This window comes from Vanessa cardui, chromosome 28, assembly GCF_905220365.1.
Source record: "Vanessa cardui chromosome 28, ilVanCard2.1, whole genome shotgun sequence".
Lineage (NCBI taxonomy): Eukaryota > Metazoa > Arthropoda > Insecta > Lepidoptera > Nymphalidae > Vanessa > Vanessa cardui.
The window spans coordinates 7,681,569-7,709,251 of NC_061150.1; the positions used below are offsets into that span (position 1 = coordinate 7,681,569).

The 27,683-nt window shown below is 38.4% G+C and overlaps 2 protein-coding genes across 2 annotated transcripts; one reads left to right on the forward strand and one right to left on the reverse strand.

Annotated features, from left to right (window-relative positions):
• Positions 1 to 286: 286 nt before the first annotated feature.
• On the forward strand, positions 287 to 7,101 carry LOC124541663 (E3 ubiquitin-protein ligase COP1-like). Its single transcript, XM_047119590.1, has 6 exons — positions 287 to 580; positions 3,436 to 4,000; positions 4,579 to 4,729; positions 5,204 to 5,319; positions 5,474 to 5,678; positions 5,758 to 7,101. The coding sequence occupies exons 2-6, from the start codon at positions 3,446 to 3,448 to the stop codon at positions 6,909 to 6,911; spliced, it is 2,181 nt and encodes a 726-aa protein (XP_046975546.1). The 5' UTR covers positions 287 to 580; positions 3,436 to 3,445; the 3' UTR covers positions 6,912 to 7,101.
• Positions 7,102 to 17,138: 10,037 nt separating this feature from the next.
• LOC124541686 (serine/arginine repetitive matrix protein 2-like) lies at positions 17,139 to 26,118 on the reverse strand. Its single transcript, XM_047119615.1, has 7 exons — positions 25,824 to 26,118; positions 25,494 to 25,580; positions 22,871 to 24,241; positions 20,900 to 21,129; positions 19,279 to 19,392; positions 18,461 to 18,736; positions 17,139 to 17,581 (listed from the first exon to the last, which is right to left on the reverse strand). Exons 1-7 carry the CDS (start codon positions 26,039 to 26,041, stop codon positions 17,265 to 17,267), a joined length of 2,613 nt encoding a protein of 870 aa, XP_046975571.1. The 5' UTR covers positions 26,042 to 26,118; the 3' UTR covers positions 17,139 to 17,264.
• Between the last annotated feature and the right edge of the window lie 1,565 nt (positions 26,119 to 27,683).

The following is a 27,683-nucleotide window of genomic DNA, read 5'->3' on the forward strand; positions in this document are numbered from 1 at the left end:
CTGTCACGGTCAAACAGGTCTATAACGTCGGTAAGTTGGTCTACCACTTAGGTTACAGGTCGTTAGGTAGATGGCGTTAGCTATTTTTATATAATGGCAATAATTGAAAAAGTCAAATTAAGCCTTTTATAAATTTATTTTTTGCAGTAATCCATATCTTACATTTTTAAAACTTACTGCAAGCATTAAATATAGTAGAAATATTGTTAAATACAATGAAATGTCACAATGATCGATCGCCACGACCTTCACGAGATATAGCAACATTAGCAAATGTCAATTTTTTTTGGGGTGAATGCACCGCTTTCCAGAAAGTGAACAGTGCGAATATGAAACGATATTTTGTTCAGTGATGGGTTTTCGTGTAAAAACTTTCAGCCTAATAGTGACATTAGCTTCAGACAAGCTATCGAGTGCAGTGATTATGATATGTGATGATAAACTCGTGGTGAGAGACCGTGTTTCTGAATTTTAATGAGAGTTACCTTTGAAGATCATCACATCACTACACCACAACGCTGATGTTGTTCTAATAAAAATAGCATGTTTTTAATGTGGTTTATGTGGCTCTGATAAATATGTAAGTTTAATTCTATTTAATTTATTTAAAGAACTACCATAATAAAAAAATTACAATTCGCGCGTTACTTAAAAAATAGCCGATGAGGTGTAAAAGTTTATTTTATATATACATAATATAATGTATCATACACAATTTCGCTGTAACCACTCCCTCTTGCTAAATATATACACAAAGATAATTATTGATCTGTTTCTAAAAATAACTCTTAAGTGTATCATGATAGGCTTGTTATATTTATATTATGAAGCTTTAATAAAAATCATAATAAACTTTTTTCTAGTGGGCTTTTACAAGCACTTTTGAATCGTCATTTAACAATTAATTGAAGCTACCACCGGTTCGGAAAGTAGATTCTACCAAGAAGAACTGGCGAGAAACTCAGTAGTTACTCTTTTTCAACATTTAAAAAATACATAGTCATGTTAGTTAATACAATTATTTAAATTAATATATCCTGCCTGGAAGTCAACAGATATTAATTCCACACTTTTTTATCATCCATAAAATCTTGTATCAAATAATATGCTTTTTCTACTACTGAATTTTTTTACAAACAATTTAAATTTACTAAATGGCAAAGTTAAAAATGTCTATGGAATTTTATTATAGAAACAGATACCTTGCCCCAAGAAGGACTTATTAACTTTGCGGAGTCGGAAACTTGGCGTTATAAGCTTAACCTTACTCCTAGTGCACATATTATGATTATCACTGATTTTATCAAAGTGATCAATGTTACTGTGAATATACATAATATTGTTGTAAATATATTGCGACGCAACAGTGAGTATTCCCACTTTGTTAAAAACATCCTGAAGAGAGTCTCTAGCTTTTTTTTTCATATAAACCTCTGTTGCTCTTGCGATAATAACATTCTCTTTGATCGAATTTAGTACTATTATCTAAACTATATTCAAATCCCTTGCATTACCATATAGAATCCTTCAAGTTATAATATATTTATATACAAAATGTTCTTATATATAATGACTATGTACAATAGAGACACAATCCGAGTCAATGAAGTCGTTTTCTGTGCTCTACAAACTCTAATGCAGACTAATAATTGGTAAAAGAATACTATTACAAAATTTTAAAAAAAACAAACTTTTATATTTGAAGCTGGCTGGTAATAAAAAAATGCTGGTACACTAAAATAACAAAGAATTTCAAAATAATAAACTTTAAGCAACATGTAGAGATAAAAATGTAAATATAAAAATAATATTAAATAATAACTTTTGGTAGACTAAGTTGAAGCTTATTCAGTGTTAAGGCCCGGAAAGAGCCCAAAGAGATGAAGAAGATGCATCTTACAATATTACAATTAAATTATACTAGTTGGTTGCCCAGGAAACTTCACATTTAAGCAAAATATTTTATAGGAAATTCGAAAACTATGACAGGTTTTTTTTTGTATATAATTTTTTATTTTTTCATTTATTTATGGCATAGGTTGGCGGACGAGCATGTGAGCCACCTTATGGTAAGTGGTCACCATCACCCATAGACAATGACGCTGTAGAAATATTAACTATTCTCTACATTGCCAATGTGCCATCAACCTTGGGAACTAAGATGTAATGTCCCTTGTGCCTGTAGTTACACTGGCTTACTCGCCCTTTAAGCCGGAACACAACACTACTGAGGACTGTTGTTTGGTGGCATTATAACTGCAAGCAATCTAGAGTTGACACAAAAACGATGAACTTTTAAAAAAAATTAAACTTTAAATGACAAACAGCATGTATATTTAGTTCAGTTAGAATTGAAGTTTGCCAATTTTTGTTTACGTTTTACATTTTTTCAACCAACTTCAAAAAGGAGGAGGTTATCAATTCGTCTGTATTTTTTTTCTCATGCAGTCATAGCATCAATCTCATACTGACCAGTAACTATTTTTAACTCTTTAAAATTAAATAAGTAACAATTTACTAAATTACAAGACTCATTTTTTTTCTGCACATCTATATGGGATCATAATCAAATTTTCAATTTTCTTAATTGAAGAGTCACTCACCCAGTTTGGGTTATATAAGTTCATGATTGTCACTGATCAAAGTTACTATGAATATACATAACATACCTTGTCATATAATTCTTTTTACCTGATACCCTAAAAAATTAGTGACATTTATCAGCAAACAACATCACTTCTTAGAAGAAAGTATAATTGAAGATCATTAATGTATACTAGAAACAGAAAAGGTCCAAACATTTATCCTTGTGGAACACCCATTATTAGTGTAAATCCAGAAGTCAATTCCATTAATGGAAACTTATTGGTCCCTTTGACTTGTATAATTATTGAAATCAGAGGCTTAGTGACACATTGATAGTGTAAAAAAGGGTATATGTCTTATAATGACAATTTGATGTTTGCACACTTTCAAGCGAGTACAAAATTGCGTCCATAGCTTTACGCACCTGTTGCGTATGTTCTGCGAGCTGGCTACACTCCTGCCTCGTTTTTGACTCAAACTGAATCTATAATCCTTTTCCAAACTCTAATTGAATTAAAAGAAACAAAGGTGGTCTAAAGCTTCGTGTGACCCGGACCTTTTTGTTAGGACAAGTGTGAAAAATAAGCGTATCAGTCATCGCTTCGATTAAACAATTTACGAATTGAAACTAAATCAGAATACTCACCGGACCATCCTTCCACCTTTTTAAATTGGGATAACTTTTACAGATGAAAATTAAAATCACAACTTTCATTAAAATGACAACGGACGTCGATAGTAATGGCCCTAAAACATAATGCATTTTATTTGAAAAAAATGTTTCAGCAAGTTACCATCCCGTCCAGGATTCTCATTTGATTGCTTACTTATCGTATAAACCTTCACCAGTTTGGGCAGTATGTCGGGCGCCGCGGCGAGCGGAGCCGGCAGCTCGGTCTCCGCGCTGGGCGGGCTCGGCGGCTCGCTCGAGGACAAGGACTGCGACCTGCTCTGCCCCGTGTGCTTTAACCTCATAGACGAGGCCTACGTCACTCGCTGCGGGCACTCCTTCTGCTACACATGCATCGCTAAGTCTGTAGAACTCCACCGCCGCTGCCCGAAGTGCGGCGCCGCGCTGGCCGGTCGCGATCATTACTTTCCCAACTTCCTCCTCAATGAATTAGTAGCGCGGAGAAGATTGCGCACCAGACCTCAAGTAGTCAGCGGGCCCGTGGCGACGTCTCCAGGTCCTGACGCGGAGCGCTTAAGAGCACTTCTCGCCTCTGAGGCTAGACACCTAGCGCTTCCAGATGTAGAAGGAATGCTCGACGTTCTAACGAGGAGAAAAAGGCTCCTGGAAGCGGAGTCGGCTGCTGCTCATCATAGACTACTGTACGAGTTTCTGGCGCAGCTGCTGCGACACAGAACGCATCAATTAGACCAGCTGGCGCGGGAAGCCGCGCTGGTGAAAAAGGTACGTACTATTTGGCTACACCATTCTTCTTAACTATCCTTATACAATTTTGTCTTTAGGCTAGAACTCCTCTACAAAAAGAACTGCCGGACTTATTGGTGTAGTACTAGCTTCTTTTAAAATTCTCACTTCTAATCAGAAATAAATTTGACTTACCAAGAGGGTAAGTCAATTTTATGCGCGCATTGAATACAAATAATCCTTAGTAAGATCGTGAGTGGATATCATCTGAACAGTTTGTGAGTACTTAAAATTGACGCTCACATCAGAAACTTGATCAATAAAACATTATCATAATATATTGTGCACAAGTAGATATTTGACCGCCAAACAACAGTAGTTGGTATTGTTGTTTTCCGGTTTGAAGGGTGAGTGAGTCAGTGTAACTACAGGCACAAGGGACATAACATCTTAGTTCCCAAGGTTGGTGACCCATTGGCGATTTAAGGAATGGTTAATATTCCTTACAGTGCCATTGTCTATGTGCGGTGGTGACATACCATCAAGTGGCCCATATGCACGTCCGCTGACTAATAGCATAAAAAAAACGTCTGTGATGATTGTCACTTGCTCCTTAGGACATGGAGCACGTGGCCGGCGTGCTGCGCGATCTCCGCGCGGGCGCGGCGGAGTTGGGGCGCCTGCCGTCGCCGTCGGAGCCGCCCTCCATAACGGAGTCGGTGCGGGACGTGCGGCCGCGGCTCGGCGAGCTGGGCGAAACCACACCGAGTAAGTGGCGACTTCGTTATAAACTAGCTTTGCACGGTGGACATTTGTTTTTTATTCTTACCTACAATATGTTTAACAAATTTCAGTCTATTTCAATTTATATATATGAAAATCTAATAGATTATGTACCTTAGCCTTCATTATGAATGAATGTTCGTATGAGTGAAAACCGCATGAAAATCCGTTCAGTAGATTTGGAGTTTATCGCGAAGATATAGACAGACAGTCGCGGCCGGAGAAGTTTTTTTTATAATGTGTAGTGATTAAAAGACAATTAGCAATTAATGTGCAATCTAATGGTATATGGTCACCAACACCAATAGATATTGACGATACAAGAAATATTTATCATTCAACAATATGATGAGTAGTGGTTGGGAAGGCTTAGATGGGCTCACACATACCCTTACCACAGACTAGAATAAGAACACCACCACGTAGAGTTATTAAGATATAAACGTGATCGTTTGACAGGGAGCCCGCCCGCAGAGGAGGAGGAGAGCTTCGCGAGTGCGGGCGGCGGGGGCGCGGGGGACGCGCTGGCGGCGCGCTGGAGGCGCCTCGCCGCGCACTTCGACGACTTCGTGCAGGTAACACAGTGTGGTCAACTCTACTATCAAGACGGGTGCTTGTGGCACATCGCTCGCGACCTAAGCTAGCTAGGTCTGTGAATAGATGTCGGAAGCAGTCTCAACGAGGAATAGTCAACAGCAGGACTTGAAAGTCTATTCCTTTTTGTTCCAGTGTTACTTCGCTCATCGCGCAGACGAACTATATTTCCCCGGGTCTGGCTCGGCCACGCCGGCTGTCGGCCTCCCAGCCACCTCCGGCCCCTCTCCCGGCCCACCCACGTCTCTATCGCAGCCCGTCAGCACCGGCGGTGCCGCCGACGCGGACCCCGTACCGCAGCAGGCCTCCGCGCCCGAGACGAGAGCCTCCAGCGCCGCGGGTGAGAAGTCGACTAGCGAAGTGAACTGGTCGTGTGGATCAAGCGATGACCTTACAAGTTCGTCTGCTATGTTTCGTAGGAGACCAGCGCGCGCCCGAGGGGGACCCGCAGCCACCCAGCGTCGCGCCGAGCACGGTGGGGGCGGCGGCGGCGGCGAGCGCGCCCGGGGCCCCGAGCGGCGGCGGCGGCGAGGGCGGCTTCGGCGGGCTGGAGGCGTTCCGCGAGGACCTGGCGGCGTTCACGCGCTACCGCGCGCTGCGGCCGCTCGCCACGCTGTCGTACTGCAGCGACGCCATCAACTACTCCACCATCGTGTCCACCATCGAGTTCGACAAGGACGACGAGTTCTTCGCCATCGCGGGCGTGACGAAGCGCATCAAGGTGTTCGAGTTCGAGGCCGTGGTGCGCGACGCCGTGGACGTGCACTACCCGTGCGCCGAGATGCAGTGCTCGCACAAGATCTCGTGCGTGTCGTGGAACGCCTACCACAAGCACGTGCTGGCCTCGTCGGACTACGAGGGCACGGTGAGCGTGTGGGACGCGCACGCCGGCGTGCGCACGCGCTCGCTGCAGGAGCACGACAAGCGCTGCTGGTCCGTGCACTTCAACCGCGCCGACGTGCGCCTGCTGGCCTCGGGCTCCGACGACGCGCGCGTCAAGCTGTGGTCGCTCAACGCCGAGCGCTCCGTGGCCACGCTGGAGGCCAAGTTCAACGTGTGCTGCGTGCGCTTCAACCCGCGCTCCTCGTGCCACCTGGCCTTCGGCTCGGCCGACCACTGCGTGCACTACTACGACCTGCGCGCGCCGCGGGCCCCGCTGGCCGTGTTCCGCGACCACCGCAAGGCCGTGTCGTACGTCAAGTTCGTGGACGCGCGCACGCTGGTGTCGGCGTCCACGGACTCGCAGCTGAAGCTGTGGCGCGTGGAGTCGCCGCGCTGCGTGCGCAGCTTCACGGGCCACGCCAACGAGAAGAACTTCGTGGGGCTGGCCACGGACGGGCGCTACGTGGCGTGCGGCTCCGAGAACAACGCGCTGTACGTGTACTACGCGGGCCTGTCGCGGCCGCTGCTGGCCTACCGCTTCGACGCCGTGCGCGGCTTCCTGGAGCGCGAGCGGCGCGACGAGGAGCCCGCCGAGTTCGTGTCGGCCGTGTGCTGGCGCCGCTCGCCCGAGCGCCCCGCGCTGCTGGCCGCCAACAGCCAGGGCACCATCAAGGTGCTCGAGCTCGTCTAGCTCGCCCCGCACCATCGCCCTTGTGACGTCACCGCCCGCCGGCCGCCGTGACGTAAGTGATCGCGTTCGCTGCGATTGCGAATTGCGGTCGAATCGAGCGCGACTCGCGAGCAAAATGTTCCCCATGCGCAAGCGCATACATAGAAATGTTGTTAAGTTGAAATATATTATTAAAAAAAATCTTAACCAAATTAATCTTTTATGATTTAACTTTGGAACAGACAATTCTGTCCAACAAGAAATAAATTACGTGCCGAGAGCGTTAACCCAAACATTTGACCTTGAAATTTTATTCTTAGTATGTTCACTTCAAGAATGACTTATGTTCTTAACAATAGATACGTCGAGTCCGACACACTGCCATGCGACAACGAATAAAGCCTTAACAACCTCTTTACGTATCATTACGCACAATAAAGACTCAAACATAATTTTTTGGTCCATTATTTAGGACCAAGGATAAGTTAACATTTCTTGTTTGATGTGCAAAGTTACTTTTTACAGAAAAATAAAACAAATCTTAATCTATAATAGTGTGGAGTGTTGAGCTAAGTAGTGTTTTTGAGACTGCATCTGTAAAACCTTATTTCGTGTGTATTAAATAATTATCAAAATGGCGCTACTTCCGCAAGATTTACTGCAAATTAATTTCACGTTATATTAAGGAGGAGAAAACTGTGAAAATACCGGTTTTATAACCCGGTTGTCTAACTTTCTGTCTTTAATTAAGATTTACTAAAATTCTTTATTTGTATCGTTTCAAACCGCTTTTTAAAGGCAGTTTACATTTCTCTGTAATTCTGTTTTGCTCTGAGTATTAAGGAGTACCAAAATCAATTTTTATCTTCAAGCTCAAAAACACTGACGGTACTTAAGTTTTGATGTATACATTCTATACATGATTCTTGACTCCATAATTCATAATTAAAATCTGGCAATACTTATCCGACAAATATAATTAAGGAAATGTTGTACTATGTGTCGTAAGCTTTATAGTGTCGACGTAGAAATAAAACGGAACGTAACAATAATAAAGTGATGGTTGCTTCTTGTAATTAAATAAATCGAAGGATTTATCATGAATTTTCACAAAATGTCCGCTGTATTTAACCGTAGGAGATAAGCGTTTCTCCTGTAATAACCCTTGAAATATCTTTAATGTATAAATTGTAGGTAGAGCAATATTTATCACTAAGTAATGGAATGAGTGTCTGTATTCATGACTTAGAATCTTTATCTGGCAACATTAAACACAAATTTTTGGATATACACATGTGAATGATAAAAAAAAGAAAAGTATTGCATTTACAATCAATCTTGACGTTCTCTATTCTCAACCGTTCCGTTCAATCTCATTCTTGTCTTCTCCATCCTACGTGACATTGGCGAAATAATCGTGATTGACTAATTATGTTTAAAAGTGTAAGATGACCTCCATTAACTTATCATGCTTAGATTATGTATCTAGATAGAGTGTCGCAATACAAAAGAGCTAAAACAAAAGAGGCAAATTTATTATCTTTGTGTGCGTGACAGGCGCGCTTGACACTTGACAAACCTCATACTACTTTACTAGTGTGCGTGTGCCGTGTACCGTCAGCAACTACCATTGATAGTCTATCTAGAAATTTGAATAATAAAACCGTGTTCAAATTAAAGAGCGCAAAGTGGTCTTCATCAAACTCGACGTCCATGGTAAATATGTGAACAAATCGTAAAATTTTCAAATGAATCTTACTGTAAAAAATTATTATAATCTTCCAGTTACATATAAAATCAATCTAATTCTAATAATAATTAAATACTAGATAGCAAATTGCCGTTTACATGGTGCAGTAGTGGCGTTCCAATTACTTCTTAAACAGTAATAAATTTAGAATACTGCCTCGCTGAAATAAATGCGTTTTTCTGATAGATGCCAGTGGTGCCACATCTAACTGCGTCTACTAAACTACTCGAGAAGCTAATCTAAGAAAATAGTCAAAGTCATCATATTTCGAGTATTTTTCCTCTGACGGTAAACTCAGAGCCGGATTTAAAGGTCTGGAGGCCCCCGGGCCACAAAGCAGTGGAGGCCCTAGACAAACAGAAGCGTGAACAACCTAATAATTATATTATCATGAATTAATTACTTTTTTTATTTCAATCAGTAAGCTATGATTTATTTACTTGTATCGGTAATTTTTAAAATATTAAATTATTATAATTTGACTATATCTCGGTATTTGTTAACTTGCTGAAAATTGTGGCCCCCACTAATGTGGAGCCCCCAGGGCAGTTGCCCCGATTGCCCTCCCCTAAATACGGCCCTGGGTAAACCGACAGCAATCTGATGTCTCGCGAGGGGAAATGAGATATCACGAAGCAAATTGAAGTGTGATGGTAGTGTTTCAATTCGCATTACAGTTGCAGACAATTTTTCTATTTGATAAAAGCTTGGACAGTATATTGTATAATGTCATCAAAGGCGTGAAAGATGACGTCAAAAGTGTCCAAAAAGCCGTTGAAACAATGGCCATATTTTGAAAAGCAATCGCCGTCGACCTGTTGGCCGTTTAGATTTTTGTGTTTCTACTGTGAGTACGAACTAGAACTATCGAAAAGGATTGGCATGAAACAGTTCTAAAATGTCTAGAAGTATACCAAATTTATTAGTCTATGGGTACACCAAAGGAAGTTTCATAACAAATATTACTTCTTGTTAACCGATGATTGTATGAATTTGATATTAGACTGCCATGCGTGGATGTTCATATTGGCACGATTGTCTGTTACCGCGTTATATAGTTTGTCAAAAATAAATTCCATAAGCAAATGCCATAATGTGCCACCTTAAGATAATCTTCTACCAACTTCTCAAGTAGAATAGTAGATATTCAATGTTGGCAATGTTTGCGCAATATCTTTTTGGGAGATAACAACAGCGACTGTTAAAATTGTATAGAATACGGGCAAATACCTATATTTAAGATGTAAATAAACTTTGCCGTAGTTTGATGATGAGATTAATCTTTTTCCTAAATAAATATAATAACATTATCTTGGGACATCTTCCAATATAACATCTACTTTATATTATCTTGTTTCAGTGAAAATTATACAGGAATAAGAACTCTATTATAGATCAATATGTATAAAATTTATACCGAAATGAAATGTCACACGATATAAAACAAAGTCGCTTACCACTGTCTGTCCATATGTATACTTAGATCTTTAAAATTACGCAATGGATTTGATGCGTTTTTTTAATAGATAGAGTGATGCTAGAGGAAGGTTTTGTATATAACACATGGACAATATAGTAAAGAAACATGGATCATTTTAGAAGTTTCTAATGTGATGTCGTAAATTAACAAATTCTGTAGTATATTTAGTACCAGTATTGCACCTGTGCGAAGCCGGGGCGGGTCGCTATTACCTACTGTATAAGTCAATGTTTGTAACACTTATGAGATTTGCTACGAGAGACCTAACTGAAATTTCGTTGGACATCAACCATTTAGTTAATCCTCCTTATCTTCAGAATAACTCAAATATTGTTAACATGACAATATACTTCTGAAGCTTATGTATACATTAGCAACAAGAGAAATGATAAACGAAATCTTTGTTTTTGGAAATGCTCTTTGATTGGACTTGGATTTGCCGGTACTAAGAACTAGTGGGCCCCAGTACACTGGAACATCCACTATCACGTGCTATAAAGGCATATCATCGCTTGCGCGTGCTACTTTGACGCGCTAGCAAATATTGTGAATCAAATCACATAATATCAGAAATTAAAAAAAAAAACAAAATAGGATCATATATTTTGGACTACGATGACACACAGAAAAACAGAGTTTAAAAATTGCAGAAAATGTCAGATAAAAAATGTCTACATGCTTGTAAGCAAACCGAATTGTTATTTCTTTAATATAGCTACCATTAAATGTATATAAAAACAGTTCCGCTCAATAAACCCTAAGTGTTGGAGGAAAAATATTTTAATTCATGAGAGTTAATGACATTTAAAACAAAGTTTTTTTTATATTAAATATCATCATCATCCTCCTGCCCTTATCCCAATTACACTGGGGGTCGACGCAGCATGTCTTGTCCTTCCATACCTCTCTGTCAGACGTCATCTCACAAGTGATATTATTTCTAACCATATCGTCTTTCACACAATCCATCCATCGTTTCCTTGGTCGTCCTCTACCTTTGTATCCATCCATGCTCAAATTTTTTTTTGTATTAAAAATGAAGAATGTTAAATAGTCCACCTGATATTCAATGGTAAAAGAAATGTCCCAATGTTGGTTGATTGGTTCCAATGTATCTTGGTGGATACATATGGCAAAATATCTTTGGAATTTGACACATGTAGGTTTCCTTAGCGTCGTGCGCGAAATTATTAAACACGAAATAAGCAAATAGAAACTCTGTGGTGTCTGTGTTTGAACTCAAAATCAACGTTTAAAATGCACGTAGCTACCCCATTTCCGGGTCTAAACCGGTTATTACCGCTCCTTGACACTTGGAAATACTAAACACATTTACATAGCGAATCGTCATAAACCCTGGAAACTAAGACGTCTCTTACGCCTACACCAGCTCATTAATCCAACCGAAAAACAACAATACCAAGCATTGCACTTCGGCGGTAGAATATGTAATACCTACTCGAATAAAAGCCCTACGAAGTCCGGTGTCCGGAGCTCTTCGGAAAGCAGGTATAACAATCGAACTCTTCAATTGTGTCGCATTGCCAATAGCCTTTTGGTTTGAAAATTGTGTTCACACCCACACCAATACATAAATTATATAATGAAATATATGTACATCATACTGAAGCAACGATGGTCGTGGGAAAATACAGTATAGTCTATTTCAAAGTAAAGATAACCACATCTTAGGTTTTCATATTCCATACGATTTGCTAATGAATCATTCTTTCAATCTATTCTTTTTCTTTTTTCATTCAATCTATTCCAACAATAAGAGAAGCCCAATACACAACTCAGCGTCGAGTTAAAAAAATATTATTAAAGGTATATCTTATAATTTACTGTTTCTGCCTTTTTTCCAAGAAGTTTATTGACGTTAAATTAGAACGCCTAACTCAAAGATACTTAAACTTTGAAGAGTAATAATTAGAGCTCCATTCGTTTGTAGCCGGGGTCTTGGGGCCTCAAAATTCGGTCCTGAATCTTTCTACTTTTATCGAATTAGGATTTCTCTTCGACCAAGTAAGACCATAAAGGCGCATATGTAGTACACGCTCTTTCGTAAGCGAAATAAATGAAAGTCTTGTGTGGAACTGTTAAATAATTATTATTCTAAATCGTACTGTGTTACTAGACGAATAATTTAATACATATATATTTGAGAGATATTCTTGGCAGCTTTTAATGTAAACATTATAAATATAGAATTATGAATAAATGTCTATTGAATTTTGTATAATTTAGGGTAATGTTCTCGAAGTTACTTTCACAAAATATTTACAATATACAAGTCCATTTTAAAAATCGCAAAATCTTCAGCAATTAATTTGAGAACTTAAAAATGAGAATTAAAGTACATACATAACCTGTTTTATTTATAGTTATAATTAAGTAATGCACTTTAGTCAAACTTTACTACTTAACATTTTTCTCGTTAAAACAAAGTCCTTTGTATTTTAAGAGAGACCTTTTCAGAAAATTTTTATTAAGATATTTAATGTTGCGTAAAAATGTCACCGCTCAATCAATATACAAGATAAAAATACGTAGTTAGGGGCAGATTTGGCTCTTTGATTAAGCTCATCCCCTAAGTACATACTAGTATACGCTGATGACAGATTTCTTGAATTTTTAATATTTTACCTTCGTATTAATTCATCACGTAGGCGAAAATACTAAAAGAAAAGTACAATCAATTTTGCTCTTAGTCGGTTTTTGAAGTCTTTGGTCTGTAAATCCTACCCTCATGGTACTTAAGACAGAAAGCATGTTTGTATAAAACATAGCACAATATAATTATAAACATAATTTGAGTATTGATAAGAATTTACTTTTGATATTGACGACAAAAAACTTTTTTGCCGCCATTTTTAGTTTTAACTGTCAACAATTTCAAGTCGCATGCAAAAATTGTTTTAGATTTAAGAATTCAATTTTGTTTAATTAAATTAAATTTCTAAAAATTATATAATGTTTCTTAAATATATTTTGTATTATAATATGAGAACATTATCCAGAATATTTTTTCTAAATGTATTATCAGACTTAAGATGTTTTCAATGATTATTTTTTTCTGTGTTGACAAGTAATAAGTATGTAAAATTATTTTTCATCCTTGTAACATTTAAGTGCCCTTGTAAATGTGTAAATAGATTTTTTATTTAGTCTCCTTTTTTTTATTAATCCCGTTTATATCTTTTATTTTACGTTACTAATTATTTTCATAAAAAATATTTGAAATAGTTGATATTTTGTATCTTTTATTCACTTTAATTCTATTTCGATGAATGCACGTTTATTATATTTACAACAGATATAGATCATAGATATTTTTGATTCATAGAATTATATGTCTAGGTTAGAAGTGAATAAGTGCCGAAACTGTGTGCCATTGTTAGATGACTGATGTAACCGCTAGTTGTGACGCGGTGTTAGTTGAAACGCACATTAGAGATTTATCGACTATTAATAATTTAACCTGGCTGTACAAAACTTGAAGGCACAAAACCTTAAGAGATTGTTAAACTTTCTTCTCAAATTTCATTCGTATAATATTTGAAGACTTAGTTAAACTAGATTCGAATGATTTACATATTAATCTTATAAAAACCTAAGATGTTTACCTAATTTTATATAAATATAATTAATATTAGTTATATTGCTTGTTAAAAATAATACATTTAACGATATTTGTGTTATGCGTTTTTTCCAGATAGCAAGATTATAACGAAACGAGAATATCACAACATTGTGAACATCTAATATTAATTTTGGATTTTAAAATTATTGTCAGTTAGAATTTGAAATGTGATATTCGAATTTTAAAAAGATGTTATGTACAGTCAAGAGTAAAAAAAGCTAATAATACATATTTAATTACGAGCGATACTTCTGTAATGTGCGCTAATTGTTAGTGTGATGTGTCGCCGCTCCATGTGTTCCCAGTAAACTGGCCCTCCGATACTTGTGTTTTATTAAATACACCCAACGCCCTGAGTATTAATAGTCTTTTTATTATTATTATCATTAAGACAAAGTAAATAAAATTAATCTACGAAACTACACCGATTTTAACGAAACTTACACAGTCTAGTCTCAATTGACGACCTCCGTGGTCGAGTAGTGTGTACACCGGCCGCTCTGAGTGCTGATATTCCCGAGTCGATGTAGAATATTCATCAGTTATATATTGTCTTGGGTCTGGGTGTTTGTGGTACCGTTACTTCTGATTTTCCACAACACAAGTGCTTTAGCTACTTACATTGGGATCAGAGTAATGTATGTGATGTTGTCCAATATTTATTATTATTTAATACTTTTAGTTGAAAAATTTTCGGACAAACATACTTTCGTAATTAAGATGTCTGTCGTTCTTTTACGACCAAACCGCTGAACCGAATTTGATGAAATTTGGTATGAAGCAAACTTGGACTACAAGGAAGGACATAGGGTACTTTTTTGCTTGACACGTGACAACCAATACACTAAAACGCGACTACTAGAATAAAAAATAAAAAAATACGACATGTACCAAAATATATATTTATTTACATAAACACAGTATACATTATTTATTTTAACGTAACGTAACGAATATCATAACATTGTGTTAAATGCAGTTCTGAAGCACACTCAATCAATTTGATTCCCTGATTTGAAGTTTGACAGCAACATTAATGGTAATCAAATGTTTTTATAACGTATATCCAAAGCAGTATCAATAATTTTCTTACCAATCATATTTATACAAACAAAATACCATAACAGCCATATTAGTGACGTCATATCCTTTTCGAGATTCAATGAAAAGTGTAATAAAATTAAAATGTCACTCCTAGGGGATTACCCTCAAATTTTATTTTTTAATATAAAATCTGTGGATTGGCATTGGATACTGATTGCATTGACATAGCTACGCAATATTACTAAGTACTTAGCGAAGAACGTTGATATGACTTTGGGTTATAACAACAAACAACAGCCTCTAAATTTCTCACAGCTGGGCTAAAACTAACTCTCCCTTTGAGAAGGTTTGGAATATATTCCACAACGTTGTGAAATACACATGTGGCAGAATTTCGATGAAATTAGACACATGCAGGTTCCCTCGCGATGTTTTCCCTCGCCGCCGAGCACGAGATGAATTATAAACACAAATTAAGCACATGAATATTCAGTGGTGCTTGCCTGGGTTTGAACCCGCAATCATCGATTTAGATGCCCGCGTTCTAAGCATCCTGGGCCATTTCGCCTCTTAAGGAAAAGTAAGGGACCCTTAACAAGTATAGTACGACACAACTTAGATGTAGCTTCGGCAAAATTCGTAAAACCGATCACATCCGAATTGAGTACGCTCTCCCAAATTATAAATATTTATTTCTTATGCGAATATGATCTTTACACAAACGCAATAACTTGTAATATCATATGACCCAATATATTCGTCAATTCGACGCGTCGCTTTACACGCACTCGCTGTCTCGGGTCGAACTGACGCGGGAATCTATAGCGACGAATAGCGTCGAGTGGCGCGATACGGAGCTGTTTCTATTGGTTGTGTGAATCGGTTTTATTGAATTTGATAGATTGATGCAAGTTGTGTCGTACTGTACTTATCTCTCGCCTCGCATAACCAATGAGGTGCAAGTGTTCGGAGTATTCTGTATATATAATTTAAATAATTCAAAATTAGGGGCTCTTATGAAAATTTGTAATGATTTTCCGTCCTTGCTTATTTGAATACTGTACAAAACAAAATTCAATAGTTTTCTTAAGCCAACATCAATTACAAACATATTACCATTATATAAGCAATACATTCACTTGTGTGCAAGCCCGTCTGGGTAGGTACCACCCACTCATCAGATATTCTACCGCCAAATAACAGTACTCGTTTTGACGTTTGAAGTCTGAGTGTAACAGTCACAAAGAACATAACATCTTAAATCCTATAGTTGGTGGTACATTGGTAATTACCAGTGTCTTAGTACCTCAAAAAAAAAACATACTATTTTAAACATATTTTATACAATTACAAAACACAGTAAAAAAATATAAAATTATAATTTCTTTGTCATCAGTACTAGTATATGACGTCATTTAGCGACTTACATTCGCCATCTTGGAATGAAACACTCACAATTTCAATTCTGTACCGACATTTGTCAAGTCATTTCCATAATTATATTATTACAAAAATGTATGTATGTATGTATGTATGTCTGTTCGTATCTTATATCTGACCAGCCAGCTGATTCTTCTAGTTTCAATGCAATTCCAGTGCTGGAAGACGGATAAACAACTCCTCTCATTTAGGACATCTCTTTTTATCATCTGTGAATATTAATTTGAGAGAAAGGGACAAAATATTGTCACTTGTCAATATATATAGTTTTATAATTAAATGATAACGAAACGATTTCGTTTGTTTGATTGCATAATCTCTGGTACTACTAATTTGGTTTGAAAATATAAATTTTGCATCAAATAGCCCAATCATTGAGGAAATTTGTGGACTATTCAACGTAACACTAACTCCTAATATCCTAATATAATAAATCAGAAAGTGACTTCTCTTTGCATTTGTGACCTCAATATAGCAATAGAAATTTTGTAAACATGATCAGTGGCACAGATAAGGTTACCTGTCCCCAGCCAAACGCGAGCGCAGTCGCGGGTGGAAATTAGTATAGATTAAAGTAATTATTAAGAAAAGAGAGAAATGTAACAAGAAATATGTACAGTTGACATAATAAATAAAAATAAACATGAAATCTATTCAATACTTCAGCATACTTACATGCTGTTAAGTTTAAATAATATACCGAGACTACAACACTAGTCTTGAAGTGGTAGATATGTGTGCAGGCTCATGGTACCACCCACTTACTATTATATAGTTTATGTACAATATTTATACATAGGAATAGGATCACATATATATATTGTTAATTCAAGGAGTCAACTCGGCACAATCTTTGACCATAACGTCAAATACAATCATTGGGTTGGGAGATTACCTCCAGTGTCAGAGACTACGACTGTGACCACTCACATCCATATGCTCACTTTTGAAAATATTCGAGTAATTTCACCTCGGACAGTCTTTTAGGAAATATTGAATTTTGAGGAGAGTCGGATGTCATGTGGCGTTGGGGTTGTACAGGCGGCGCGTGCGCGGGCGCGCGGGGGAGGCGGGTGGAGAGGGGCGCGGGGGGGCCAACGTGCTGGAAGGGCGTGCGGGGCGCGACGTGCTGGACGACTGAAGGGGGCGCGACGTGCTAGAGAGGCGCGGGGGGCGCGACGAACTGGAGGGGCGCGGGGGGCGCGACGTGCTGGAGGAGCGAGAGGGGCGCGCGTCGGCGAAGCGCTGCGTCAGCTGCGAGTACGTGGGCGTGCGGGGGGGAGACGCGGGCGCGCTGGAGCGCAGCTTCCTTGAAGGCGGTTTCTCTTCTATAGCTGGAACATATAAAATATTATATTCAAACTATGATAATAATTAGGTGGTAGGGCTTTGTGCAAGCCCGTCTGGGTAGGTACCACCCACTCATCAGTTATTCTACTGCCAAACAACAGTACTCAGTATTGTTGTGTTCCAGTTTGAAGGGTGAGTCAGTTTAACTACAGGCACAAGGGACATGACATCTTAGTTCCCAAGGTTGGTGGCGCATTGACGATGTAAGGAATAGTTAATATTTCTTACAGCTTCATTGTCTATGGGTGATGGTGACCACTTACCATCAGGTGGCCTATACGCTCGTCTACCAACCTTCACAATAAAAAAAAAGAAAAATACTACGAACACATCAGTAATATCGTAACTTGATATTGATGTCCTTGGAAGTGTAGTCTTCTCCTCAATACCAGATAATACACCCAGTAGGATATTAACAGGCTTTAGTGATATGATAGCTTAGAGATGTCTGAATACATTTGTTATATATAATATACTATTAAAGTGCAACCTCGATATAACAAATCGGAAGGGAACAAGTAAATATTCGTTATATCAAGTAATTCGTTGAACTGAGGTTTGTTATGTTGAGGTTAGGTTGGTCTAAAATTATGTATAGCGGTAAAAAAAATTGTTTTATTCACCTCAACATTACTTACTCATCTTGTTATAACGAACATATATGTATTTTCTATTAAAAAAACAATCAGGTAGGTAACAAAATATTTTTCTTTTTTAATCAAAATTAAATGCAGTTAAATGATAGTTTGATGATGATTGAAAGTTATGAATGATAATATTCGATACTTAGAGGTATTTAAACATTTTCGTGATAGTTGAATATTCGTTAGAAAGAATAGTACAGTATTTCGTCCAAGCAATACCTTTCTTGGCGGACGAGTTTCTCAGCGAACGTCGCCTGTCTATTGGAGTACTTTCGCCCGTCGATGAGGAACTGCTGCTGATGCGTGAGGAATAGTGGGAGGAATCAGCGCGAACGGGGGGTGAGGGCGACGAGGAGCGGGCGGGGGACACTGAGCGGGATGGGGAGGGGGACTCACGGGCGGGGGGGCGCGGGCGGCGCGACCACGCGCTGCGCACGCGCGGCTCTATCAGCAGAGAGTTGCGGCGCTGCGGCTTCTTGCGGGACTTCAGCTCACCTGGAAACGAGACAAGTGTTCCAGCTCGCATCACTTGGATAACAATTTTTATTGTTTTGTTTTGATACACTGACTGCTAGGTTATGTTATTTGGTGACACGAATGACAACTTGAACTATTTTAAGTACTACTAAGTGAATTATCAATTTGTATATAATACATATAATTAAATTGGAGTGTCTGTTTGTAAAACTAAAATAAAACTTTTCTACTCAATGCATATACCAAAATAAGATTTTTTACAATGTTTGTCGGTCTGTCTGTCTATTTGTTACGACTAATCTCTAGAACGGCTGGACCGATTTTGATGAAACTTTCACTGGCAGATAACTGATATAATGAGAAGAAACTTATTGCTATAATATTGGCTTTTCTTTGTTAAATAACAAAAGGTATATACAATTGACATTAATTGAAAATCAATATAACGTCTATCAATAAAAAAAGCCTAGAACAACTTAGGCGACTACGAAAGGCTACTGTCATCGATCGCCGACGTGTCGGTACAGTCAGCAGCATAAGTGAGGGTGTGAGCGTGGTACCGGCGGCGGCGGCGGCGCGCAGGCGCACGGCCTCGGGCGGCGGCAGCGCCAGCGCGCCCAGCGCCGGCAGCACGTAGCGCAGGTAGCGGTTGCGCAGCGAGTGCCACGAGCGGACTGAAAGAAATTGCAAGAAATTTTGTTAATGTTGTAAATTAAAAAAAATATCTAATCTGTCATTTTGTGGCGGCGGCCATCTTGGAACAATTGTCATCAAACTTATGTAAAAACACTCTCGACATTTTCTACTGTCAAACAAAAAAACTAAATCAAAATCGGTCCATCCGTTCGGCGGCTAGAGTGGTACAGACAGAGACACACACACACACACACACACACACACACAAACACACAAACACACACACACACAAACACACAAACACACACACACACACACACACAGACAGACACACACACACAGACACACACACAGACACACACACAGACACACACACACACACAGACACACACACACACAGACACACACACAGACACACACACACACAGACACACACACAGACACACACACAGACACAGACACACACACAGACACACACACATACACACACAGACACACACACAGACACACACACAGACACACACACACACACACACACACACACACACACACACACACACACACACACACACACACACACACACACACACACAGGCACGTCAAACTTATAACACCCCGTCGTCGGGGGTTAAAAATGATTCTTTGTGGAAAATCAAATAAACATCTTTATTTCATAGTAATTGTTTTGAGGGACGATGTACACATTGTATCGTACGGATTGCAGAAAACTTTGAAAATGATTCGAATGCTTAATTCAAAAACATTTGTATGGTAAGGTTAATTCAATTATAAACGACTTTATAGAGCACACTTGAGAAATAAACCAATTCAGGTAGTATAAAAGTAAATAATAATATTTAATCAATAACAAAATGTAACACTTCAATGTTGACTAATATTCTCATTTTCTTTATGACGCAGATAGGCAAATGGAATAGATAGGCGGACAAATAGGCCACCTGATGGTCACCACCGCCCATAGGCCGTAAGAAATTCTTATCATTTATTACACATACATTTCCTTTGCCCAGCAACCTTGGGAACATTATTATGTCTCTTGTGCCTTTTCAGACTGGCTCACTTTTCAAACCAGAACACAATAAAAGGTATTGCTGTAGTATGGCAGTCGAATATAAAAAGGTCATACCTACCTAGACGGGCTTGCAAAAAGCCCTACCACCAAGTAAAATTTGAATTGGAACAAAATATCATTAACTATATTTCATAATGAGCTGAGATGTCCCAGTGGTTAGAACGCGTGCATCATAACCGATGATTGCGGGTTCAAACCCAGGCAAGCACCGCTATATATATGTGTTTATAATTCATCTTGTGCTCAGCGGTGAAGGAAAACATCGTGACGAAACCTTCATTTGTCTAATTTCATCGAAATTCTGCCCCATGTGCATTCCACAAAACCGCATTGGAACAGCGTGGTGTAATATGTTCCAAACCCTCTCCTTAATGGAAGAGGAGGCCTAATGTCAGCAGTGGGAAAGGTACCAGGCTGTTACTTTACTTTACTTTACTCATAAAGGTGCTCACATTGCCCCGTCTTCTGCTGATGCAGTGGCTGCAGCTCTATCCACAGCTGGTTCCCGTTGACGCGCCTGGCGCGCTCCGCCCCGCGCACCCAGGCCACTATCGCCTCGTCTTCCGCCCGGGTGTACTCCCGACCAGCCTTGCCGCTCACCCGACCACTCGCTCTTCCGGAAGCTGGTCTATTCGCCTTCTTACTCCCTGCTCCACTTGCCTTCTCTTCTTTCTTGTTATCTCTATGGAAGAAATGCCATATATTATATAATCAAAAAACAAGTCATACTTTATTCGAGTAAGCTTTTACAAGCACTTTTGAATCGTCATTTAACAATTAAGTGAAGCTACCACCGGTTCGGGAAGTAGATTCTACCGAGAAGAACCGGCAAGAAACTCAGTTAGTTTAATCCTCTTAAAAAATTCCACATAACATTCATACTTCTATCTACCACGGAGACGATCAAGACAAGTCACTTATAGTATAGTATTATATATAATATTTTAAATGTGAAAGTAAATCTGTCTGTATGTCGCTCTTTAACGGTCAAACCGCTGAACCGAATTTGATAAAATTTCTTATGAAGCTTAAAGTTCAAAGAAGGACATAGGTTACTTTTTTGCCTGACACATGACAACCAAAACCCTAAAACACAAGCGAAGCCGCGGGTAACAAACAACTAGTATGATATAATGGTATAGTTCGACACAACTTAGATGTAGCATCGGCAAAATTCGTAAAACCGATCATATCCGAATTGAATACGCCATCCCAAATTATCAATACTTATTTCTCATGCGAATATGATCTTTACACAAACGTAATAACTTGTAATATCATATGACCTAATATATTTGTCAGTTTGACGCGTCGATTTACACGCACTCGCTGTCTCGGGTCGAACTAACGCGAGAATCTATAGCGACGAATAGCGTCGAGTGGCGCGATAGGGAGCTATTTCCATTGGTCGTGTAAATCGACAGTAATCGGTTTTATATTCATTTCATTGCATCTTCCGATGCTATATCTAATTTATGTCGTACTATATCTGGCTATTCTGAATAGCCCACCACCAAAACAAGTATAGCTCATGCAATAAGACGATTGTAAACAAAATTTCAGTCAGGATTACATAGTGAATCATAAATAGCATACTTGTCTATTCCGATCACAAGCGTAATAAAATCCAAATAAAGAACATTTGACCTTGAATTCACTCGATATTATTGGTCGAGAGCTTGATTAGTCTATGATACTCATTATGGCGTTTTGAACTCCGAGAAAGTCGTTATCGGAACTTTTTGGAGTAAAATTAATAAGTAGTTTAGTGGAATAGTGTTGTATCTATACATATAATAAAATTAGAGTGTCTGTTTGTAATATTAAAATAACCGGTACGTACAACGAAATAACCATTTTTTACAATTTTTGTCCGTCTGTCTGTTTGTTCGTTCCGGCTAATCTCTGGAACGGCTGGACCGCTTTTGAAGGGACTTTCACTGGCTGATAGCTGATAATATGGACCAATTTAGGCTACAAACAATATGTTTCTTGTAAAATTCAAATGCGTGTAAAATTGCGAGCACTGTTATTTATAACTAAACAAATTAGTCAAATCGTGTAACAAACATATATATGTGTTAATTTTTTTTTTAATTCTGTCTTAGATTGGAATAGACTACACTACTGGTAAATGGCAATGTATTATTATAGATGATAAAATGGAATACTGTTATATTATACTATGTATAACATTATTTATTTAGATATGTCAATATAGAAACACATTTAGTGTATGTATGCAGTGTATTATATAGCAGAATTGTTAGCATATCAGCTGGAGTATGAAAAATTTAGGCGTGCTCTTTACGCCCTTTTCAACTGGAATAGATCAGAATGCCTGTTCTGGAAAGTTCTGACACAAGTGACGTCATGAAAACCGTCTGACATTTCCTCAACTCACATAATACGAATATCCTCACCGCTTCAGCGCTGCCGAGCCCGCTCGCACCGCTGACGTCACGCGCTTACTCTTCTCGAAAGCACTCTCACTGTCACTGTCACTGCTCAACAAGACCACCTCATCCTGCCCCTTGCGCGACCTGACCGGCCTCGAAGACATCTTACCAACCAGGCCCACCGCCTTACTCTTACTAGCTATCTTATTCTTATTGGCGTCTCGTAGCCTTTCGACTAGAACTTTGCTCTTCGGCATTGAAGAGTTCAATTTATGGTTAGATTTTCTATGGTTCTCCTTATCCTGGCCGCTGGTACTGGGGTTACGTCTGGCTCGCATCTTGTACTTGCTGGATTGGGATGGGACGTCGAGCACGCTGCGAAGCCCGAGCGTTGATATGAAGTCCTCCAAGGAAACGTTGTCGGACTGACTGCGCCGCTCTCTCAACATGGCCGCTATGCGCTTACACCTGCCAACGTTGACCAGCGGATTGATTTTGTAGAATATTTTCCTTTTATAATCATCATTTGTATCGAATAACTCCAAGTCAACACCGAATATGTTAGCATCATCTTTCTCTATGAAGCTGCGCAGGAGTTGGATGTCATCCTCCCCGATCATCAGCTCCTTGCACATGAGGTCACTGTCCTGATCCTGTGTGCGCTTACTCCTTGAATCTTGATCACTTTCAACGATTCGCTTTGATGTCTTGCTGGCTTTCCTTTCCTCATATGTATCATCGCTGGATGACAGCTTGCGTTTTGACCGTCTCGTAGGTTTGCTTTTGAACAGTGTATTCCAGAATTTATCTATATTCTGAGACTTGCTAGCCGGCTTCGATTGTATTTCACTACTGTCGTCACTTGAGGAGTGAATATTGTTTAATTTTTTCTGTTTATTATTAATTGTGTACGATCTGAGGGATTCTTTTGTGCCATTTTGTGCTTTTAGAACATTCTTGGATTTCACAGGACTTTTATGACTTCGAAGCTGCGGTAAAGTCTTCTCAACAACTGCTTTAGGACCCTCGTCTTCACTAGAAGAGATCTGCAGTCTATTTGTTTGTCTCTTATCATATTTATTATTGTTAAGGTTGTATACTTGTCTCCTTTTCTCTAACGATACTTCCAATTCCCCATCACTTTCTTTTCTACGTTCAGTTGATTTAACGTCTTTGTTTCTTTCTCGACTTTCATCTTCGCTTGTGGATCTTTTACGCTTGGCTAATAATCTTGTCACTACATCTTTGGTTCTCGTCTCCGAAGTTTTGCTCGGTACAGTGATCGATTTATTCAAATTGGGGGTGGATGTGTTTACTTCGAGGCTGCACTGCACGGCCGCTGAACAGGTAGTTGCAGCTTTGAATATGTTATTGAAGATAACATCAGACTTGTAACTGTAAAATAATGAAATAATAAAATTACCAACGACATATTTATGTTGAAAAATATCTATATTAGATAGACATAGGAAATAAAGACCTAGACCTACCAACTAGCATTTGTAAAAAGTATAGCTGACAAAAAAGTTTTATTTTTCCACAAATGTATTTTTTTAAAGTTTGGGGCAGACAACAAGCAAAGATGACCTGTACCCATAGACAATGGTGCAGGTGACAATAGGCTATTTGACTGGTTCTTAAAATCAATTTTATATTATTTAGTAGAAGTTAAGAAATCCAGTAAAAATTGTTAAAGAATTTCTAGTACATATTTGCCGAAAAATATCATATTAAATATTCCATACTTAAATAGCGCGCAAATTGGACAATATGGCGCTGCAATGGGTTCGGTGACGTCACTTTCCTGTATTTTAATCTGTGGTACATATAGTAGAAAAGCAAAGTTCACAAGAAAGTGACTTCATCATAAGCCCGGCCAATCGGGAGCGTTTTGTGTCACGTGACAAATGTTTGAAAATTTGATTTTCATTGATGGATTTTTGAATAAATCAAGTATTATTTTCAACTTTCGTCAGTAAATAACCATTTTTAAACTCATAATATACACTGATAACAATAATTCACAATTTATTTTTCGCATTGTCAAATAGCCTATTGTGATCCAGCATCACTATGACTGGTGACTTTAATTATAAAACCCAATTAAACAAATTTACATATTTTACAAGATTAGAAATAATAATTTAAAATGAAAATTCAAATATTCATTTTTTATGTGACTTAGGCCATATAGACAAACCCATAGACACTGGTAATCCCCAATGCTCAACAACCTTGACAACTAAGATGTTATGTCCCTCGTGTCCATAGTTACACTGACTCAGTCATCTTTTAATATACTTAAAGATACTAGGTTTTGGTGCCTGTCTGTAATCGATAATGGCTGTTCTCGGTCAATTAAACAAGATTTTCAATTAACATGGTTCTTTTACTATTACAGTTATTTAAAAGGGGATATTTACAGTGTTTTTTATTATTATTTGATGGAGCTCGATATTTTTCCAATATCTGTGAATGTCTTGTTCACAGGATGATGTTGAAATATCGAGCTCTACCAATAAAAATAAAGAACATGGTAGACATCCCATCTTAAATAACTGTAGGATCAAACAAAGCCGATTAAAGCAACTCAAACTGTTTCTCCTCTCATGGGCAATATGACTGAATATAATTACTTTAAACCTACCTCAGGTCCTGTTGCTTACAACAGCAGTGATGATGTTGATGCTGGGAAGAGTTGTGTTCTTTCTTGTCCTCTATAGATTTGTTATGCCTGCAAACATAGATTATCGAATGTTATTTGTTTTCCATAGTGAACTGGCAACTTTTGTGTTAAATTTGTTTTATAAATAGAATAAACTAGTATTCTTAATGTAACAACCTAGCATTTCATTGTCTCCAGGCAATATTGTCATTAATGCTTATGATTAAACCATTACAAAGTAGAGAATTGGAAGATTGAATGTACTGATAACGGACTTGATTAACAGTTATAAGTTTATATGGTTGAAAATACCTGATTTGTGAAAGTGGTAGGCCATCGTGAACAGAAGTGGGTCTACTAGCTGCAAGCGCTCTCAAGCCACGCAACACGGTATCTTTTCGCGCCACTTGAAGACGACCGCTTCGAACAGCCAAGAACTGCACATTACCCCAGCCGTCCACTCGACCGGACGTCGTGCACACTTCGCGCCAACGGCATCCACCGTAAATATAGAACTTTGGTCCAGCCATAATTCAATCAGCCATTATTTACAACATCGAAAATCTAGGCATTGCTATCCCGCCAATTTTGTCACATTGACACATTCGTGCTACATGTCATAACAGAGAATTAAACAATTGAGTAATTGACATTTCGGATTGCACTTTTATAATCTGTGGTTTTACGATTATAAAGGTGCGTTCCACCAAGCGTTTATAACGGTCAAAATATTCCTTCAGCCATTCCATATGACGACCACGGTCGTTGTGGTCATGGTCGAAACATCGCTATGGGCCTTAAACGCCCTATATAAAGAACTGGTTAAAATAATAAAAAAATTAACCAAAGGTAATAATTATAAAAACATTGTAATTATTTTTTAAGCTTTTAAAATTCCAATTTAAATTTATATTGTTCCCATACCGTAACAATTTTTTTTAAATACCAACTGAACATATTACTTTCTTTTTTGTTAATTATTTAAGAAGACTAACTAATTAGCACTAGTAGACTGAGAACCAGTAATCGGCCGACTTACGTTATAATAGCAAGCTCCATATTACTGCCAGGTGAAGCAGTACTGCTTCAACTGCTGTTGGTAAAATGGAGGTTCACTATTCCCATCGATGGTTCCTTTGAGCGCGCCATGGAGTCGAAAAGCATAAAAATGGACTTTCAATACGTGATCACAGCAAGTCAGCAGCCCTTTTGATATCATAAAATATATAGAAAACTTCAATGGCAGACACTTACTCCGGGTTCTTCTATATATTTAAATAACAAGTACTGACTAATTCATCATCGCCCAGCGTAAAGTATTAAAGTTAGGGACTTGAAATTTGGTAAGTAGGATCAATTTATTGAGTAGACATCCACTAAGAAAGGAATTTTGGAAATTCTACTCCTAAGGGGGGTGAAATGTTTGTATGGTAGTCCGTCACTTTTTAAGTTATGCATGACATGCAATTTTATTTTTGGGATGCTGATTAAAAATACGTCGATACCTATTTCAGCATTTTTGGATATTCTACCCCTAAGAGGGTGAAATAAGGGTTGAAAGTTTGTATAGTAGTCCGTAATTTTTTTAAATTGAGGGACATGTAACTTTAGTTTTGGGATACTGTTTAAAAATAAGTCGATACCTATTTCAACATTTTTGGATATACAATCCCTAAAGGGGTGAAATAAGAAGAAGAATTCCATTCTTACTTTCTGCCCTTAATTCACTTCTTGGATTAAGTGAAAGACGAAAGTGTCACCGATAACCGAGAAATTATGTGGAAGCCGGTTGACATGGTATGGGCATGTTATGCGAATGACCATGGTGTGAGGAATGTCTTGAGTTTTGGCCTTGAGATGGGTTGTGTGAAGGACGACGGAAGAAGTGTGGAAGAAGACATGCTACAACCCCAAATAAAATTGGGATGTTGGCAGGAGGTCCATTGTTTAATGCATTGTTTAATTTCAACATAAAAATAAAACAAAATATGAAAAAATCAAACATTTATTATTACATATTTAAATTGAGAATAGACAACTACATCATAAAATTGAATGATTCTGACAATTAGCAAAAATCCTATTAACATTGAACATCAATTATACTTATTATTAATTGTTTTTAATTTAATTAAACATATATCTGTCAACTTATAACCACTTCTTCTTACA

What these genes read in the sequence shown, in the direction of transcription:
- LOC124541663 (XM_047119590.1), top strand. Translation starts at nt 3,446, where the DNA reads ATGTCGGGCGCCGCGGCGAGCGGAGCCGGCAGCTCGGTCTCCGCGCTG. An exon ending in AAGCCGCGCTGGTGAAAAAG is followed by an intron (nt 4,001 to 4,578) that starts GTACGTACTATT and finishes CTTGCTCCTTAG; the next exon opens with GACATGGAGCACGTGGCCGG. An exon ending in GCTGGGCGAAACCACACCGA is followed by an intron (nt 4,730 to 5,203) that starts GTAAGTGGCGAC and finishes ATCGTTTGACAG; the next exon opens with GGAGCCCGCCCGCAGAGGAG.
- LOC124541686 (XM_047119615.1), bottom strand. Translation starts at nt 26,041, where the DNA reads ATGGCTGGACCAAAGTTCTATATTTACGGTGGATGCCGTTGGCGCGAA. An exon ending in TGTAAGCAACAGGACCTGAG is followed by an intron (nt 24,242 to 25,493) that starts GTAGGTTTAAAG and finishes ATTATTTTACAG; the next exon opens with TTACAAGTCTGATGTTATCT. An exon ending in TCAGCAGAAGACGGGGCAAT is followed by an intron (nt 19,393 to 20,899) that starts GTGAGCACCTTT and finishes AATTTCTTTCAG; the next exon opens with TCCGCTCGTGGCACTCGCTG.